Source organism: Dermacentor variabilis, chromosome 5 (genome assembly GCF_050947875.1).
Source record: "Dermacentor variabilis isolate Ectoservices chromosome 5, ASM5094787v1, whole genome shotgun sequence".
Taxonomy (NCBI): Eukaryota; Metazoa; Arthropoda; class Arachnida; order Ixodida; family Ixodidae; genus Dermacentor; species Dermacentor variabilis.
Window position 1 is genome coordinate 31,966,476 of NC_134572.1, and position 21,363 is coordinate 31,987,838.

A 21,363-nucleotide genomic window follows, 5' to 3' on the forward strand; every position below is an offset into this window, starting at 1 on the left:
CTATCAAAATTGGCGCCCTCAATTTATTAATTGAGAAGTTCGTTAATTTAATCTAATTATCGAAAGCTCCATTACGAACAAAAGATCTTCCTGGTGGGGTACGTCACTGCTGAGTGAATGCCATTGGTTGCGTCTTCGTATATGCTATATTTTATTTTAAGGGCTAGGCTAACGTTAGCTGTATAGGTTTTGCTGTGGGTCTTAGATGAACAGACTGAAAGCAACACGCCTCCGGCTGTAGTCTATTTCACCTCACAGTGGCTCAGTGGCTATGGCGGGAGGAGCACGCACTTTCATTTTTGTTTTCTCTGAGCACCACACCTATTCTGGAATACATAACTTTATTTACAATTATTCACGTTTAGGCGCAGCGCATAAGGAACAGCAAGCATGAAACAGCAAAGACTTGGAAGCAACAGGATGTTTCTAGATCACAGTGACCTTTTCAGCGACTCTGCTTTCCAGATTAGGCTACTTCACGAAGTTGTCTGAATAAACTTGCTCACTGCTTCATGGCTTGCATTGTCACAAAAGTGTGCCATAGATACCAACACTATTTCTTTCTTGTGTGCATCTTTTTCTTCGATCTTGCGCGCCCAATCGTTTAACACCTCTAAAACATTTTCGCGAACAGAATGTATTTTTCATAAAGCTTGACGAAACGTTCGTAAAATCGTAAAACAAGCCCAAATTCGCAAAAGTGACGATAAACTTCGGGACAGTTGGCACGCATATCTCTGGGAGTCTTGCGAGAAGAGAGAAAACTTGATAGTCAGGCACGCAAACAATGAAGGGGGGGGGGTCGCCCCCCCCCCTCCGAAATGAAGCGGCATACCCCCTTCCTTCCTCGCCTACGCCACCGCTCCTCACCCACATTCCTAAAGCGCCGCCAAATCAATCTTCAGACTTGACAGCTATTCGGCGGTCAACACTGTGCTGCTGTTACAGTATTATTACGTCCCAAGAGTGGAAACGATCGCTGATCGTGTCAAGGCCACTGAACTGAGGGCATGAAACAGATCGATATTCTCCCAGCTGAAAAATAGCAGTATATTTTTCGCCTTTCTCATTATTTCGATGTTTGTTTCGAAATCTCAAGGTGCTGCCGCTGGAAAGGCCCCACTGATATTTTTTTTTTCAACGGTCAACGTTTCACGGCCATTCCAAAAAATTTGAAAATTTCAATCAAACCGTAGAACCCATAAGCAATATGAATGTCACCCGTTACCTCGTCGTCTGGTCTATTTTTCTGATTTTAGAGCACTTTTCGTGCAAAATTGGCAACGGGAGACAACAGTCGCAAGAAGTTGAAAAACTAAGCGATCTACTAAGGGAGAGAGCCGAGGCAACATCCAAACAGGAAAAAAAAGCAAAAATTAACAAATGTATCGTTGTTCGTGAAAATATTTATGCATGAAAATCATTTTATTTAAAAAGGATGCACAGAAAACGCCGACGGAAGTGGAGAAGGGTTGCCTGTATTTTTAATGACGCTTCTACAGTTATCATTCGAGCCGCCTGACGTAGCGACTTGTCTCCGTGTGCTTATGTGGATTTTTTTCAAATCTTCCGCGGGGGCGCAGTATGTCCAGAACCGCAGCGTCCTGCGCTCTACGCGGTTGTACGGGTCTGGCGACCACGCTTCATTATGCAACTTCCCAAATAACAATAAGAGTCGGTTTTGGTAGAGCAGTAAACGAGGAATACAAAAGAACTGTGATTGCTCCGCAAATGTATCTTTCACGATAATCCTACCAGAGCAAATTAGAAAACACTATCAGAAATCTGCATTTTACGCTTTAATTTGTTTACTTGTTCTTGGCTGTGTCCTTCCTGCGTTTCTTTCCTGCGCGAATTAATTTGATGTGGTTCCTGGTTTGCCACGTAAAGAATATGTGTATATCACAGGCGTGCTTGGGAGATACACCTTACTTCATTGCTTTTGTGGGGGTTTACGCGCCTGTATAGCCAACGGTGGGAATAATTAACGTTTGTACTAGGTGAACAAGAACTAGGTGCCTCTGTGCGCGGATACCTACAAAGTACTCGGAACGGGTCGATATTACGTGCCTATGTACTCTAATATGAGTCTGTGATTTTGTCTCGTTTCAGATGTTTGCATCGGCCATGTGGATTCTGCTAGAGGTCATTTTGTTGGGAGCACTTATTATCTACCAAACAGTGAGTAGCGACTATTAACCACTGACTATTTTGCATGAATCCACTACGTATTGTTGAGAGAGCAATAATAAAACAAATTAGCTGCTCCAATTTTCTTACAAAATTATTTCCCGTTCGCTTTCTTATCCTCTTCATCAACATTTTTCAAAGTAAGTACGTCTCGTTAGGTATTATCACAGATCAATGCGACAAATAGATGTAATCTGCAGTTGCTCTGATCTACGTTAACTTGATCTGTCCCACACCATTTTAATCATTTTTTTTCTAGAAATCAATCTTAGTTGTGTAATCTTGCTTATCCTCACGAAAGGTGCTTGCTGTACATTCTCCGCTATTTCTAGTACCACAAGTTTTCTTAGCTTTGCCCCCAGTTTTGACAGTGTTATTTTGGCATCCACTACTCTGTCAGACGCCGCATATATATATAGTTAAAAGAAAAGCAGTCACTATTACGTCTGCATAGCGTACTTTGTTTATGCGAAACTAACCTCAAAAATATAGGTGAAATACAATTCTCTTGGCGGCGCAGAACAAAAACATATCGACAACTGCTTCGTTGGCATTTCTGGAAATGTTATATTGTTCGCTACGCGACAAGCCAACAAAGCGGCACCTAATGCCGACCTTCTAAAGGCTGGCTTCGTTTCATCACACTTTTTTTTTATCGGGCTTCTATAAAAATGTATTGGCGGCGTCTTATATAACAGACGTTCATGAAGCAAGTTGGAGACTGCTGCGTAAGACCGACACGCGAACACTTCTGACACGTTAGACTTGCTTATGAACTTTACATACAGCAACATTACGTACTAGCGTACTAGGTTCTGAACACTCCGCAGTTCATATTTTATGCCCAACTTGATTAATGTGCCCTTCACTAAGCTTCTGCGCCACAAAGACACCGGAACGCAAATAAAGGCAGCTCGGTCGTATAATAACCTCCAGTTCGTGGTAGCGTAAAGAAGACGAGGAATTTGAGAATGGTGGTGGCGACGACATAACGCGGCGCGTGCCGAATTTCGGTTATGAGTCTTGCAACTAGTCGCATTTTATTTCTTTCTTTTGTCTGTCTCTCTTGCTGTTGGTTTCTCAGAGCCGTGCGCGCAGCAATGTTGCGAAATAGCAGGAGAATTCTCTCTTTACATGTGGTTTGTCCTTGCGTCAGGAAAATCTGACCTAACTAACCAAATGCAAGAAGACAGTGCAATGTGATGAAGCTCTATTTTCTGCCAACTAGAGGCAAAAAGACAGCGCCATATGGTGAAGCTCTTTTCTGCTGCATTATTTCTTATTTCAATCAAAAGGTAGTCAACGTTGCCTTTATCGTGCACTAGCGTCAACACATTGTGAATTGATACGGCCGCAAGCTGTCCTTGTTATACGCCCCTCGGATTGTTGTTATTTTTTTTTCATACTTCCTGGTGAAGGACGCGCGCATACATACACGAATGCAGCATATAAGATCGACAGATGTCGAGAAACTGAGTACGACCGGTAGAGCCACGAATTGGCTTCCAGTTGTGGGGTCTTGGGTCAACACTCACTGAGTATGTCCTCGTAAAGTGATTCGATAGGCGCAACTTGCATTGCGCACTACTCATTGCAAAGAAAAATGAAGCTCTTTCGTAAATTTGCTGCCAAAACTCGCAGAGACCACCAAATCTGGTGCAGTAGTTCGACCTTAGCGGAAATCATGCGCGGAGACGGCACTGATAGGGCCGACACATAATATGATATGTCAAATCCTCAGTTAACGTACATCGACAAAACGTCGTGTCACTTCACTTCGTGTCCGGTGGTGTTCCTTCTTAATTCTTTTTTTCTTCTGTCGAGGTCGTCAGAAGTGAGGCTGGCTTTCGCGAAATGAATCGTTTCCGAATTCATTCAATAGACGAGACGTGCTAGCGTGTGGCGTTGGCATTATACAGATGATAACCATCCGAAAAATGGCTGCACCACAGTGGAATTTTCGGACAACGACAGACAAGCTCCTCGTTCCGCCGCCATAGAAGTGCGGCCGTTAGCGCATCCAAGAAGTTAACCTGCGAGATTTAGGCCATCAGCACGTCGCAAAAGTAATCAGCTAGCACGGGAGGCTGGTGATGGAAGCTCGAGCTGCTTGTGTGGCATATCCTGTATAGGTGCGGTCGCCCGATGTAAACCTGAAATATTACTTTCTTCGCATGTTTCACACAAACTCGCAATCATCATGACATACGTCCGTTTTCGAAGCGATGGTGGGAAAATACGAGGTGATGACCTGTACGGCGTTACTTTTCAGCTGTCGAACATAAATCCTCCTCATGGATATGAGCCATGTTTTCATGCAGCAGCAGCAACAACACCTGCTACCGTAAAGATGTCGTTCGCTGCCAGTGGACTTCTGTGGCTTTTCCTCGCGCTACAATATTACGCGGCTTGATATTGGCGCAGCTAATCACGCGTTTCTCAATCTTTTTTTCACGCATGTGCATGGAGTTGCGCCGGAGGAGTTCTCGGCGTACAGGCGACAGACGTACGGACGAGCCGGCTAGCCATATACAGCTTCGCTGTAAAAACGGACAAGCGACTATTTATGAATACGCTGGACTCGCTTCTTCCTTCCACCTTCAGCTAGCCTCGCTGTTTCTCCGCCTTCTTCGTAGCCCGTCAGATTCCTTTGCGCATTGTTACGCTAGTTTACCTTACGCCTACGGAATTCGCTGCCTCAACGCCGATGAGACGTGACCATCTGGCAAGTTCGCTCAACCCGTCACTTCCATATTTGCATCAACGAAATCGACCTGTGTCGGCCTGTTCAATTCGTACCGCGGAATCCCCTGCGCACGCCACTCACCTGCTGCAGCCGTTCCCTGGCGGCATTTTTTCTGCGAGCGCGGATCACGTGACTACACGAACTCGCGCACGCATGTCGTGCCAGGCTACAGTGCGGCGCAGGCGGGGAGACCGACGGCTTCCGACACGCCTCCGCTCCTACTTTGCCTCCTCCTCCTCCTCGTTCTCCGTAGGGTTTCCTTCCCCGCGAGGCAGTCAGCGAGCAGTGCGGCGAAGCCCGACCGCACGGCCACGTTCCAGCGCGCCAGGCTTCGCGTCTAATTATAGGTCCTGGCCACAGCCGCTTGCCGCGCTTTGAATTCCGTCGGCAAGCCGACAGCCACTTCCGGTACGCCGAATGCAATCCACAGCTTCATGACAAAGAAAGTGTCAGTGGTGGGTTCCGTCTTCCATATCACACAGATTTTTTTTTGTTCCAATTGCAAGAGACAAAGAAATATATCTGCTTCTGTGATTAACTGAAGAAGTTGTTTATTGTATTGCTATTAGATTTTTGGTTCATCGATCCATTATTATTTATTAGATTTCACCTACGAAAGCAACGCCTATGCTTCAGTGAACGAATTATCACGGGGCTCTGGAATAATCTTCACCTTAGAACTCTTTTGAGCGCCGAAGTTGACCGACTTCACGTAAATTCAAATCTGTCATTCCATTCCAGTCCGCGGATATGAGGCCGGCTCAGGTCGGAGCCGTGCCCGGAATCTCATTTCTCAGTCTCATCGTCGTCACTCCATCCCGTGCTCGTCATTTCGTCGTAGTCGCATCATCGTTGTCCATCCGTCGTCGTCATGCCACTGTTGTCACTGAGTAACCATGCGTTCATTCTCATGCCGTTGAGATCCTTCATTCGTCGTCGTGCGTAACATGTGCATGATCAAGCGCCACAAGTGTATGTTGACAGGCGAGTACACTTAAAATGCGTCCAATTGACTCGCGCAGTCTCTGCTTACAGATAGTCGCTAAGCAGAAACAGCGTTCTTCACAAAGCACCAGTGAAAGTTTCGTGTAAACTGATTCTCACAGCGCGTGGCATCCGTAGTTTTCTTCCTCTTTTTTTTTTTTTAGCACTGGGCTTTCGTTTAACTAGCGGCGTAACTGGGCCCGTATTCACAAAAGCGTCTTACGCTAGAATTGAGTGCAAGAGAAAATGTCAGAAAATCACGATTCTTTACATATCATTAGCGAAGGCGACTGGCCAGCGTAAAAAAAAAAAAGAAATCCGAAACAAAAGCTTTGTGAATTCGGCTTTAGGTGATTCTTGGAACGAACAAGAAGCGCCGACCATGCACATGTTCGCACTGTTAGTTGTACATCGGGTCATTTATGGTAACAACTTCGTAAAGTACAGTAACGGCGTAGCCACCTAGCACGTAGACGGGCAAGCAGTGAACTTTATTCAGGCCCTCAGGGGTGATTCCGAAACCCCCTTACTAGGGAGGAGCCGCTGCGGGCCGCTCCCACGTCGGGTCGGGCAGGCCGGGCCTGACCCCTCTGGACGGCCCATAGCTGAGCGGCGAGGTTGGAGCAATTTCAGAATTAGCCATTCCGCGACATCTCTTTTTCCAAAACCACCCTACGGCAAAGCCGGCGTTACAATTAGGGTCAAATTACAGCGATGGAGCATCTGCTCGTAGAATGGCGGTCTCCAAGGTAAATATGCTCTGCTGGTTGAAACGCGGATAAAATTGCAAGACCTGGTATAGTCGGGACGCACGAGAAACCGCACCGAATATAGCCGAAGGCGTTCACGAAGACCAATGCCCCTCGGAAAACAATGTCGTGCCCGTGCTTAGCGTACTTTATCAGTCCAACAAAACGATTTTTCCCCCCGCTGTTTCAACGTGACGACGCTCTGAGCGGTCCGTGCCACATGCCGTTTTCTTTCCGCAATAAGATTCCGCATGTCCGCACAGACGCCTTTAGCCTGACCTTTCTTTGATTTATTCTTACGTCGCTAGCGCCCTTACCTCAACCGTTCGATGCACAAGAGGCTGTGTGAACAAGCGCGCGCATTTATTCTACTACGCTGCGACATCAACAACGAATCGCAAAAACACACATAAAACTCACCACGAGTGCCGCGCACGCGTCTCATTTGGGACGAGGGCTGACAGCGCACACAGGAGCTCCTTAACAGGATGTTGGAGAAATGCCGATAAAGACGATCGATAATCAGAGGGTACACAATCGTTCGCCCCCTATTCCTGCACCCGGTATGTCCTTCGTTCCAACGTCACTTATTTATTGTGCCTGACGGATAACGCTGGTTCTGCGGTTCACGATCAGCCTTCTTCAGAGAAGTGACCAAGATTATTTAGTGCAAACAAAAACGCATGCATGGTGTTCCGTTGGCATCGCCCGAGATCACTCTAATGCCTCACGGTATAGTCTAGGTATGGTGTCTGGCGACATGCCAATTCTATATTTTGTTAAGAGGAAGCTTTAGCTCGGGTGCTCCTATCTAAATACATGCAAAAGGAAAATTCATTTTTCTCGGCAACCATTGCACCAGATTTGACAAGCTTTGTTGCGTTTAAAAGAAAACCTTAAAATCTAGTTACTGCTTGTTTCCAGTTTTTGAGTTAGGTCGTCAATTTTCCATTAAAAATTGGCAAAAATCAAAAATTTTCAACAAACGAAACTATGAAGTTTACAACTCTCTAACTCAACAACAAACAATGATAATACAATTCTGTGAATTGCATCTTATAGTACATCTACAGCGGACAAACTTGATATGTTACACATGAATATAAAAAATGTAGTAATATGGAAATACAGATTTTGCAGAGTCCTTGTTACCAACGTAACAAATTCACGTAAGATGTACAATGACATATCCAATTTGTCCGCTTTGAATGATCTAATGGATCCAGTTTACAGAACCGCAATATCTGTTCTTGATGCAGAGCTATGAATTTGTAAACTTCGTGCTTCTATCTTTTCTCAAACATTCAAATATTTGAAGATCTCTTTAACAAAATTCAGAACCTAAATCGAAATTCCGCTGCCAACAGTCACTAGAATTTAACTTTCTCTCTCAAATGCAACAAATTTCATTAAAATTGGTCTAGGGGCTATCTCAGAAAATCGTTTTTGCGTTTCGCATCTATTTGAATAGGCCGAGTCGGAGTTGGGCCCGAGCTAAAGCTCCTTAGGGAACAGAACATTTCCTCCCTGTAATTCCCGCCTTGTGCCGCCTTTTGGGAGTCATCCCGATAGCGAATGTTGCTTGTGCTGGCCATGCCTTCAAAAATTTGGAGGACGCTTAAGCTTCGCCTTTAAGACTGGACGATACAGCATTCAAATACCCCTGACTGCTTTTCATGTTTCCCGTCAACTTCAGTATATGTAACATAACGTTTACCAGGAAACGCTGGCGGCGAAAGCTATGCACGAAGGCAAGCTTTTTGGTGGTCTTGCGTGGGTAGATCTCATGTTATTGTTTGGCACTTCTATTATTTCAGTCTGAGAAGACCTAACGTAAACGATACTCATGTGAGTGTTTGTTTTTCAAATACGATATCAACTATATGGACACTCCAGGCGCACTGCCGTCGTCGTCGGCGTCGCCGTGAGGTTCCGTATGAGTGAAAGCGTGTGAGCTTGGGCCGGCAAACGCGTTTCAATCTCGCGTTCGCGAGCGAGAAACGCGGTCCGGATGCGTGCCCTCTCCTGTGGCCCTCGAGGAGGGTGGAGGAGGCGAGGGAGGAAGGGCATTCTTCTCCGGCGGCTGCTAGGGTGCCTAGAGATTCTCCGTACAGAGTGGAAGCAACCGCTACATCAACTACGACGTTGGCCATGCGAATCGCGGACGCCGTAGTAGACACCTTCGGCGGACGCCGTAGAGAAGCGTTGCCGGCGCTCGTGTATCTTGAAAGCAATCTGCGACGTGGCCAAAGTGTGCACCCGCGCGGGCATCTTCAAAGCGATCTGCAATGTTTGCAGGTTGCGCGTATTGCCGGCAGCTTCATATTCGCTGCGCTATCGACGTTTCGTTCGCGTTGAAGTGACAGATGCACGGAGATCAATTGGCTCGCGGCTTCTGCCGCGATTTCTAATTCCAGCATTTTCACAGACAGTTTCCGCGCTCATCGAGCAAGATGTACTTATGTTTGCCTGTGCGCGCGTGACACCGCGCTGCTTGATTTAGTTAAAACACGTTCGCCGGGCTAGTTGGTTTGAATCCATGATAAATTAAATTATGGGGTTTTACATGCCAAAACCACTTTCTGATTATGAGGCACGCGGTAGTGGAGGACTGCGGAAATTTCGACCACCTGGGGCTCTTTAACGTGCACCTAAATCCAAGCACACGGGTGTTTTCGCATTTCACCCCCATCGAAATGCGGCCGCCGTGGCCGGGATTCGATCCCGCGACCTCGTGCTCAGCAGCCCAACACCATAGCCACTGAGCAACCACGGCGGGTAGAATCCATGATAGAATGTGTAAGTGCGACTGAACAAGGACGTAGAAAGAAGCAGACACACAAAGACAGCGCTGTCTCTGTGTGTCTGTTTCTTTCTACGTCCTCGTTGAGTCAGGCTTACAAATTCAATCATTGTTAATTTAGTTGGCAAACGAAAGTTTACAAGTTTATACGACCGATAAGACTACTACACTTGCTTCCCACAGCTATCTACTAATTCGCTATCGCAATCGGTGCTTCGCCTTTCGGACGGATCTGCTAATTTTTTTTTTCACTACATTTGATTGTGGGCTGCCATTCTCAAAATTCCGAGGAATAACTTTGTAAAGAATAAAAGACGAGTTATGAGCAACTTTGGTGGTATAGAAGTGGTTGGGTATGCGTGATTCGCAATTTGGGCCGAAATTTGTTTTATGGAAGGGACGTCCGACGCTGGATTTCCTGCCATACGGAGCCCTTAACGCAATTGCATTAATATCGCGTAGGCTGAGAACACGCCGAGCTAAGAGCGGAAGAATATATATATATATATATATATATATATATATATATATATATATATATATTCGCATTACGCATGCCATGCTCTTGATAATTGAGCTATCGCACCGCTGTTTTCCCATCCACTTTCTGAGTTTATCTACAATTGTACTACTGGAGCTAACCCTGCGACTATCACATATATATATATATATATATATATATATATATATATATATAACCTTCATAGATGGCAAATTAAGCATGAAGATCACGTCGCCGCACAGTTTTAAAATTTATCAGAAAAAAACGCTTGACAATGTTCAGTTTTCCGCCCACGCATTAATCCTTTTCTTGTGTATAGAAAGTGATACCCAGAACACCAAGTAGCGACTTGCTTGTTCTACCAATAAATAAAACCAGTTATGTCGTAATTTCAACGTCATCCCTGGATATGTGCGTGCGTGCGTGCGTGCGTGCGTGCGTGCGTGCGTGCGTGCGTGCGTGCGTGCGTGCGTGCGTGCGTGCGTGCATGTGCATGTGCGCATGTTGTTAAGCCTATTTGCATTCTCCGTAATCATCGAGATGATTCCTACAGAAGCTGGTCAAATCTATCGTCAAAGAATTTGATAGGAACGTAACAACGTGTCCTCTTGCATAGCCAGCCATTATTTATTTTGTGTGCGTGCGTGCCTGTGTGCGTGCGTGCGTGACCGCTAAGGACGACTCGAGAAATGAGGGGTCTTCGTATGCGCGCGTGCGAGTCCCCTCAGTACGTAGCAGAGACGCACGGTGAAAAGTTCTCGCGCATAGAAATGTATCCGCGCATAGCTCCTTTAGGGGCTCAGCTGGCTGACGCAGCTTGTTAAACGAAGCGCGCCAGCGCGATCGCGGTCTCCAGGCGGCGTCTGCAAGGCCTTAGTTTTGTTCTGTCCTTCTCGCCGTCATTGGCGCAGTCGTGCAATGAGCCGCGGGAAAAGAGCGGCGCTTGCTGCATGGCGCGGGTGGCAAGCGTGAGAGGATAACGGTTGGCCTGGCTTTGTCTTAAACTCCGCTGCACTGCAGTGAAGACGTCTTAGCTTTCGTCGTCGAGAGTATGGAAAGAGCGTGGGTGAATATGTTGAGTGCGCGAGATTTACGTAAGCTTCCTCGCGTTCGCAAGCAGCGCGGAGGCAGGCAGGAGATTCGCTGCTCGCGCAAGGAGGATGAAAATATGGAATGACGTCGTTGTCCCACTTCTTCTGTTCTTCCAATATTTACTATGGCTGTTGCGTTTGTTTGACTCCTGTGAGAATCTGCGCAATGTCTCACGAACAAATGCAGACACCACTCGTCATTTCTCACCGTTAAGCTAATTACCACAATGTCGCCCTTTCACAAACCATTCGGATATTAGCATAGGATAATGTTCGCACCTATACGAGAGTGTCCTTTCATAATTATGCAATTATCTCTCGATATCTTCAGTGCACTGAAGTTATCTGTGATTCCTGGCGTTCAACTATGTCGAGTCTTCTATTTCCTATTTGTGATTACGCCAAACACTCCTGGTTAAAACCAGCGTTACCCTCAACGAATGCCGATGACTCATTTTTTCTTTCATATTTCTATTTTGTCTGAAAGGACAGTTTCTCCTTCCAACTGAACCACTTTCTTTTTTTAATCAAATTTAGCTGAAATTCAGTGCATTTGCATGACTTGACATCTTTTTCTAATTTTAACTCCAACTTCTTCTATTTTCCGCCTGGTTTTATAATTTTAATTAGAGTTAAATACATAAAAAATATGCTGGATGAAAGTGCATACACTCGAATGTATGCTGCATCTCCATGTTTGGTTCCCTAGACTCGATCTCAATAATTTCCAATAGCAGAGCCTTGATGCCATCGCTTTATGTTAGACTGTTCCCATCCGTGACGCTCAGTTAAGAATATTTCCTTGTTAACTAACGACACCAATCGCTGCTACGAGCATCTGCCACATTAGATGTTTGGTATTTCATGTGCAACAAAATTGTGCGTTCCACATTTGCGTTTTAAAACAAGTTCAACTTTGTCTTCATTTGCGCGTTTCAGATATAAGAAGCGAAACCCAAGGTTGCACTGACATGCTCATGTCAAACAAAGAGCTTAAGATGTCATGTAATTGCAGCAGTCACGATCTTTGTTACGAGCGAACGGGTACAGAATTTGTTCCCCTTGTTTGTGCACGAGGAAGTTGCCTCGGGCACAGGCAAGGAAGCAAAACAAAAGGAACGAACACAAGCGGCGCTTCCACTAATGCGGGGACCATTTCCTTTTACTGTAAATGTGGACTCGATCGAAGCCGTCCATTAGCTGATTTCGAGCGAATGCACTGCGGCGTTCCTCCAGAACGCGGTCTTAAGGCACGCGGACGGCTCTACCATGCTTCTCCTCTAAGTCGTGCTTCAGACAAGAACGGAAAAAAAAAAAAGATAGAACACTGAACCTCCGATGCAAATAAAGAACCTATACAATGAATACAAGAGATAGCTGCGAAACTAAGAATGTATGTTTCACTCTTATTGCCGTTATTTCGTTTAAAACTATCAATTTTATATTGAAAAGCGCCCGCCCATATCGCCCCCCCCCCCCCCCGCCGTTCTGTCTCCTCGAATCTCCAATGATATATAAAGCCGCTCGCTGTGCACATAGGCGGCGACTACAAACGTGTCCGCACGCCGGAAGAAGACGGCACGACGACGGCCATCGTGTCGCGCGATAAGCTCTCAAACAAACAACTCAAGCAAGAGGGCGGTGCTACGGAGCTCATGCAAGAGCGTCCGGGGCTATAACGAAAGAAAAGCGCATAACCCAATGGCATTTTAAAAAACGCGCGCGCTGCACATCAGCTGTCTTATCTAAGCCCCGCTGGAGACGCTACACTGCGCCCAGCCACTTGCATGCACCGATGCCAAAGCCGAACGCAGAGTTTGCTCGATAACGCACGTATAGGTCCCAGACATGGGGAGGGGGGGGGGGGGGGGTTGAAGCGAACGTCAAAGTGCTCGCGTGCTTCGGTATCGCTCCAAAGCTGACTCACGTTTTCTACGTGATTTTTCAAGATGGCCCATCGAGTCACAATGCCTGAGGGAACAACACTGATGTTCGAGTGGACACTATCACACATCGGTATCGCAATCAGCAGGGCGGCTGATTCTCTGGCGGCTTCAACGCATAGCTTTGATTTCACTGATATGACAGCTTATGCAAATTAGACGACATATCACTGCTTAGTCGCAGCCACCAACAGCGCGCGCACCCAGGCGAATGTGTAGCCAAGCGGGCGGGCATAGTATCTCTTTCAGGAAACAATTGCAAACCCGCTTCTCTATCTCTTTTTCTGTTGTTTATAGATGTTAACCTAATCAATAATAAAAGGTTGCATACATACAGTTCAATATCAAAGGCATATTGCGTATGCGTCCTTTCCATCGTTTATGTCACCGAATCAAAACACGTGCCCTTCGCATACTGTGGCAAACACGTGAGCATACATCGCTGCCCTCTAGCTTGGCGCCTGCCAGCTAGCTCTCAACGCCACCAGCGTTGGCGGCAGAGACATCCAGCCACCATGTCACGTAAAATTGTATATCTTCTCTTGCGGCGAAAAGCAGACAGAGGAAAGAGGAATACGTGAAAAGGATGTCATCAAAGTTAGATAGAGGATACTAGACAGTGCAGTGATAGGAGTGCCCCTAAGGTTGCGCTGGTTCGTGCGACATCATTCGGCCAGATACCCTGCTCCCAGTGCACTGCATATAATTAAGGGATCGGGCGCCAAGAAGTCTGGATAAAGGGAGGCTGCAGGTCCCAAATCCGCGGCTGTTTTTCAAGGAAGCTGCGTCTCATGCTCCGGAATGCGTGCGCGTTCGCTCTCTGTGTATTGATTGGTTCGCGTGTTTAGTTGGAGTGTCGCGCCGCTGCACGTCGGTGAAAATCCGGCGACGCGCTCGAGGCGAGGAAACAAAAATATGCGAAGGGAGAATACGATGAAACAAAAGAAAAAGGATGGCTGGAGAAACAAAAACCGCAGTGTTCCTTTGGGAAGGAAAGTTGGAAACGAAGCAGGCCCGACACTTAAGCCTCGCCTGCGCAGCTAGCACGGGTGCAAGGGTAGAGATCTGAATTCGCTGTTTCGAGTCGAGGGCTGCTGAACGTGCGCTGCTTAGACGTCAGAGCTGGTTTCGATTCTAGACTCGACGCCGAATGAAGAATGGTCTTTGCCGAAACCCACTCCGCTTCTTTGTTTATCTTAGCACAGAGCGACGCGAGGCGTGGAAGGGTTATATCGCCTTTCTCTATAACGCATGGCGTAGGGCGCGGTGTCATCAGCCGAAAACACTGGCAAACTAGGAGACCGTAGTGAGAGAAGGAAGAAAGATGGACGAAATGTTGCTCCACATGCCCGTCACGTGCGCTGGGCTTGCGGCGTAGTAACTGTGCGAAGTACACTCAAGTACACCACCCGGATGCTTCGCCCTTGAATAAAAGAAGAAAAAAAAAGCCTCCACCCTAAGCGCACAGTGACATGGGTTTAGTGTACCGAAGCGCATTGGCTCTGCGGATAAGAGGACTAAGAACCGACAACACGCAGACTATATATACGTTATAGCATAGCCTCCTTTCATACTATCAGTCGTGTCGTGCATAGGGTTTCAAAACAAAGTGCACATCGGTTTTCTCCGGATCTCCACTTGTGTCTTCGTTTGAGTGATGTCCAGGCGCCTACGCCCTCTATCAAATTGTTTTACATATCTGTGGAAAATGAGAAAACTCATCAGATCTACGCCAACTGTTATATATAATCAAGAACAGCGTTTATTCAGAGCGAACATTTGGACACCCCAAGATTTTCAAAATACAATCTTCAGCTCAACCTGGACCATTACCGTAGATCACTTCGGTTTCCAGAACGCAGTTAGAAATATTGAGAGGACTCTCCACGGGATACCAAGGCTGATTGCATATTTTTATAGCGGAGCTGCTAACCTCTAGTTGGTCGGGGTTTATTGTGGCGTGCTCAACCAAAAAACGGCAGGTGGAAAAGGGGTTTGTGTTTGAGTTTCCGCATAACAGAATTATGTTTTCCCGCATATTTGAATTACACTCCTATGCTATCATGTCTGTAGGTTGTGTGTACGCCGTACTATACTAATTATATTACATATTTTACTTTGAGAAATTCAATTAGTTGAACACTGCGCTTGCCCAAGGCGGAGGGCCTACATGAATAAAGATTAATGTTTTGCTAACAGTACCGCCACCTAGTAGCCACGGCCACTCAACCAGACCTCAAGCGGTAGCTGGTAAAGGGTTTTGTCTTTCAGTTTCCGCGTAACAGATTTATGATTTCACGTATATTTGAATAGCAATCGGAAGCTATCACGTCCGCTGCTTGTGTGTAAGTTGTACTTTACGCATATTCTGGCTCAATTTACTTTTAAATATTAATTTGGTTCAAGAAGAACTTCCGCTTGACGGACGGCCTAGAAGAATGAGGAATTATGCCGCAATTTCTCACAAGTGACGTACGTCGCTTACGGTGGCGGCGTTTGTATAACATCCCTACCGTCAGCTGGGGTGGTGGTACTTGTCCAACGTCAGCACCAGTTTCGCTCTACATCCACCTTCATATATATATATATATATATATATATATATATATATATATATATATATATATATTGTACTGAAGGCACTGGGCAGCGGGCATGGTGCTAGTGGATGAGAAGAAGACGACGAGGTGTGCTTGGTTCCCCGTTTCGAGATAGCACCGACCCGTTTTAAGCCTACCGCTGCAACCTAGAGCTAGTGCTGCTAGGCGAACACCCCCCGTTGCATTTGGTGGAGCTGCTGGGTTTCTCTTCAACATCCTGGAACTCCGCAGTCGGACGCTACTACCAGCTGTTCCAATGGATGAACCGGGACCGTCCAAGGCTGCTGCTCCCGTGCCCCCGGCCATCGTCTGCTCTGGTGTTATCCGCCAGCGCGATCCGGCTATATTTAGCGGCACAGACGACCACGACGTGGAAGACTGGCTCGCCGAATATGACCGTGTAAGCGCCTATAATAAGTGGGACGACCGCGCCAAGCTCACAAATGTCATATTTTACTTGACTGACGTGGCCAACCTATGGTTCCGCAATCACGAAGCCGCTTTTACCACCTGGTCGGCTTTCACGGCGACTTTGGCTGAGGTCTTCGGCCGTCCCGCAGTTCGCCGGCTTCGCGCTGAGCAGCGCCTGCGTGGTCGAGCTCAACGCCAGGACGAGACCTTCACCAGTTACATCGAAGACGTGCTCTCGCTCTGCAAGCGCGTCAACTCATCCATGGATGAAGCAGACAAGATCAAGCACGTCATGAAAGGCATCGATGAGCATGCCTTTCAAATGCTCGTCGCGAAGTGTCCCCGGACGATTGCCGAGCTCATACAGCTTTGCCAGCAGTACGACGAGCTGCGCAAGCAACGTGCATCAACACGCGCTGCTCAGCAGGACACTGCGGATCTATCCCCGTTGGACTTCGGTCGCGACGCTGCCGACATCTCTGCTCTAATGCCGGAGATCAAGCAGTTCATCCGCCAGGAAGTCGCACGCCAACTCTCTCTGGCGAATAGCGCACCCGCGCCGTCGACAACCCTGGCTCCTTCGCTTCGTCACGTCATTCAGACGCAAGTTGCCGCGGCGCTGCCATCTGCCCCTCCTCCGCAGCCTGCAGCTGGACCGCTAACGTACGCTGACGTTGTCGCGCGGCCTTACACTCCTCCGGCTCCTGATTCCTACCGGGCCACCGGCACTTTCCATGTACCGCCGCCACCTTCGCGTCCGATAGTCGTTCCTTACTCGGCTGCTGGAGCCCCTGTCGTCAACCCCTGGCGAACACCTGATGACCGGCCAATATGTTATTCATGCCATTTTCCGGGTCACGTAGCACGATTCTGCCGCCGTCGCAGCCCTCGTTTACCTGACAGTGGGGGTGCCTCAAGCTACAGGCCTGCTCGACTTCCGCGTCAGGACCAATCTAACCTTCCTCCGGACACCCCTTACAGTCGCCTCCCCTTCGATTCACGCCGGTCGCCTTCCCCACGTCGCCGATCCATTTCCCCGATGGTTCGCCGACCCAGCCCAGCCCGAGAGGAAAACTAGCAGTCGCAGTTCCAGAGGCAAGAACTGCGTTTCCGTCGAACATTTCAAGGCCTCATTCTGCGCCGGCGAACGAAATTGAACTGTCCGTAGACGGCGTCACCGTACACGCACTTATCGACACCGGAGCCGCCGTTTCTATTATTAGTGAGAAGCTCTGCCGCAATTTGAACAAAGTGACCATTCCCCTTACCTCTATTTCTCTGCGTACGGCAACCTCGCATCACGTTCAGCCTTCAGCGTCGTGCACAGCCAGGGTTGTCATTCAAAGCGTTCTGCATGTTATCGAATTTGTCGTCCTGCCTCGTTCCTCGCACGACGTTATTCTTGGTTGGAATTTCCTATCTGTAAATCAAGCTCTTATCGACTGCGCTCGTTGCGAACTTACGTTATCAGTGCCGTGTTTTGACCCTGACGACCATTATTCTCCTAAAGTTGTTGCCGCCTCTGACATCGATATTGCACCTTTCTCCGCCGCTCTGGTTCCTGTGTTATGTAGCTCTGCTGCGAACTCATCTGTCCTTTTTACGCCGTCGACCACTTGTGCGCGCCGCCGGAACTTTCTGCTTCCGTTTGCTGTCGTCACTTTTTGCGAAGGTTCTGCTGCCCTTTACGTGTGCAATCCGTCCGCCTGCCCATCATCCCTACTCCGTGACGAGTGCCTGGGTACCGCTGAAGCTTTCGATAGCATTCTTCCGGCCACCATGTTTGGTGATACGGCTTCACTTCCGATTTGTGCCGTAACTCCTCCCGCCGCGACCGATGCCCCTGTAGACGTCTTCGCTCGTGCCGTCGACGCAGAACTCACACCTGCGCAGCACACCGAAATCATCAAGCTCCTCCAGCGTTTTCGTGCCTCATTTGACATTGGCCAACCATCCTTGGGCCGGGCGTCCGCAGTCGTTCACCGTATCGACACCGGCCAACAAACACCATTGCGCCAGCGTCCGTATCGTGTGTCGGCCGCTGAAAGCCGTGTCATCGACCAGCACGTTGACGACATGCTGGAGCGTGGCATCATCCAGCCCTCTAACAGTCCCTGGGCATCTCCGGTTGTCCTTGTTAAAAAAAAAGACGGCTCCATTCGGTTCTGCGTCGACTATCGCCGCCTTAACCGAATAACGCGCAAAGATGTCTATCCTCTGCCACGCATCGACGATGCCTTGGACAGTCTGCAGGGAGCGGAATTCTTTTCCTCGCTGGATCTACGCTCCGGGTATTGGCAAGTGCCAATGGCAGAGGCCGATCGCCAAAAGACAGCCTTTGTAACTCCTGATGGGCTATATGAATTCACCGTCATGCCGTTCGGCCTCTGCAACGCGCCTGCCACTTTCGAGCGAATGATGGATAGCATTCTTCGAGGGCTGAAGTGGAAAACGTGCCTCTGTTATTTGGATGACATTGTAGTTTTTTCCACCGACTTTGCGACGCACCTCAGCCGCCTCGAGCAAGTCCTTGCGTGCCTCTCCACTGCAGGACTGCAACTCAATCTGAAGAAATGCCACTTCGGCGCTCGCACACTTACTATTCTCGGTCATGTAGTTTCCAAAGACGGTATCCTCCCGGACCCCACGAAACTTAGTGCCGTAACCGAGTTCCCCAAACCAACCACCATGAAAGAGCTTCGCAGTTTCATCGGCTTGTGCTCATATTTCCGGCGCTTCATCCGTAACTTTGCCTCTATCATCGCCCCCTTGACGCAGCTTCTCACCGGCAGTTCTGACCTATCAGCCTGGTCCCCGGCATGCGACGACGCATTCCAAGAACTGCGACGCGTTCTCACCTCTCCTCCAGTACTGCGACACTTCGATCCATCTGCACCAACTGAGATCCATACGGACGCTAGCGGTGTCGGGCTCGGCGCTGTTCTTGCACAACGAAAGGATGGCTTCGAAGAGTACGTCGTCGCGTATGCCAGCCGCACCCTTACCAAAGCCGAGGCGAACTACTCGGTTACTGAAAAGGAATGTCTGGCTATCATTTGGGCAATCGGAAAATTTCGTCCTTATGTGTACGGGCGTCCATTTGACATCGTGACCGACCATCATGCCCTATGCTGGTTATCTTCATTAAAAGATCCAACTGGTCGGCTCGCCCGTTGGGCATTGCGCCTGCAAGGGTACGACATCCGCGTTGTTTATCGCTCCGGCCGAAAACATTCCGACGCAGACGCTCTATCCCGGTCACCCCTGCCCTCCGGTCCTGTCCACTCGTCTATTTCCACACATGGAGCCTTCGCCCTCAACATTACCGACATGCCATCAGAGCAGCGCAAGGACCCATGGATCTCTTCGCTTCTTGACTTCCTGTCTAGCCAGTCGCCAGCGCCAATTTCTCGGACGCTCCGTCGTCAAGCCGCGCACTTCATCATTCGGGATAACCTGCTGTACCGCCGCAACTACAATTCGAGCGGTCGCAAGTGGTTGCTTGTTATACCCCGACACCTGCGCCCTGAAATCTGCGCCACGTTCCACGACGATCCCCAATGCGGCCACGCTGGTGTCTTAAAGACATACTCTCGCATCCAGCTTCGGTACTACTGGCGCGGTATGTACCGCTTCGTTCGCCAGTACGTCCGGTCCTGCCTCATATGCCAACGACGCAAGACGCCACCTCAACATGCCACCGGTCCCTTGCAACCTTTACCATGCCCCGCGCGCGCGTTCGACCGCGTCGGCATTGACCTATACGGTCCGCTTCCCAACACTCCAAGTGGCAACCGCTGGGTTATTGTCGCTATCGACCACCTCACGCGGTACGCCGAAACTTCAGCCCTAGCATCTACCACAGCAAAAGACGTCGCCAGTTTTATCCTTCGAAACCTGATTTTACGCCATGGAGCACCTAGAGAATTACTGAGCGACCGCGGTCGCGTTTTTCTCTCCGACGTCATTGCAGCATTGCTAAAGGAGTGTCGCATCATTCACCGCACCACCACGGCTTATCATCCTCAAACTAATGGGATGACAGAGCGTTTCAACCGCACCCTTGGTGACATGTTGGCCATGTATGCTTCATCTGACCACTCGAATTGGGATCGCATTCTGCCTTTCGTCACCTACGCTTACAATACCGCCACGCAAAGCACCACTGGGTTCTCCCCTTTCTTTCTCCTTTACGGACACGAACCTTCATGCACTATGGACACGATTCTGCCTTACCGACCAGATGCTTCGGAGTGCACGACTGTTTCTAGAGCGGCTGCTTACGCCGAAGAATGTCGTCAGCTCGCTCGTTCGTTGACATCCCAGGACCAGTGGCGCCAAAAGCATCGCCATGATTCCTCTACTGCGGCTACGTGCTTTGCTCCTGGCTCGCTGGTCTGGTTGTGGGTGCCCTCTACTCCTCCAGGCCTTTCCTCTAAGCTCCTCTCCAAGTACCACGGTCCTTATCGGGTACTGAAGAAAACATCCGCGGTCAACTACCTCATCGAGCCAACGGAAGCGCCTTCCGACCAGCGTCGTCGCGGCCAGGAAATTGTGCACGTCTCCCGGCTCAAGCAGTGCCATGACCCTTCTGTGTTTTCCTGCCCTTAGGTCGCCAGGATGGCTACTCTTTCGGTGCGGAGTGATTGTACTGAAGGCACTGGGCAGCGGGCATGGTGCTAGTGGATGAGAAGAAGACGACGAGGTGTGCTTGGTTCCCCGTTTCGAGATAGCACCGACCCGTTTTAAGCCTACCGCTGCAACCTAGAGCTAGTGCTGCTAGGCGAACACCCCCCGTTGCAATATATATATATATATATATATATATATATATATATATATATATATATATATATATATATATATATATATATATATATATATATCGATTCCCACCCTTCTCCTAACGTGTAGGATAGCAAAACTAGACAGGCTAGCTATTATTCCTTCCTTCCATCTATCTGGAGATACAACGTTGCGGTAACCGAATAGATCGCGTGCACACACTGGTGTTAGACTAAAGAACTTGTGGTAAATTTGTAGAAATATACTGAAGCACGGTTTTGGTACGGGCTATTGGTATTCCATTGAAAACATCACTTACAGCGCGTACATAGAGACCAAAAGAACGACGAATGCAAGCGCTGACTTCCAATTGATTTTTATTTTGTGTAACACGCATATATACGAAGACAAAAGCGCCCCCCCCCCACCGCTCCCCCAAAGCACGAAACCGACATGAGTGTGTATTTAAAATTCAAAGGAACCATGACCGCCTCCTTAAGATGAACGAGCGCGCATGTGATGTGCAACCTCAGAAAAGCAAGTTCTCTATCTGCTAGTG

General features: G+C 48.4%; 1 protein-coding gene across 1 annotated transcript in view; it reads left to right on the plus strand.

Annotated features, from left to right (window-relative positions):
- Positions 1-21,363, plus strand: part of smog (G-protein coupled receptor 158 smog) — a 257,299-nt gene that overhangs the window by 197,667 nt on the left and 38,269 nt on the right. Inside the window, exon 5 of the mRNA XM_075692103.1 lies at positions 2,113-2,181. Coding sequence (XP_075548218.1) covers positions 2,113-2,181 — 69 coding nt within the window. The remainder of the gene's footprint in view (positions 1-2,112; positions 2,182-21,363) is intronic.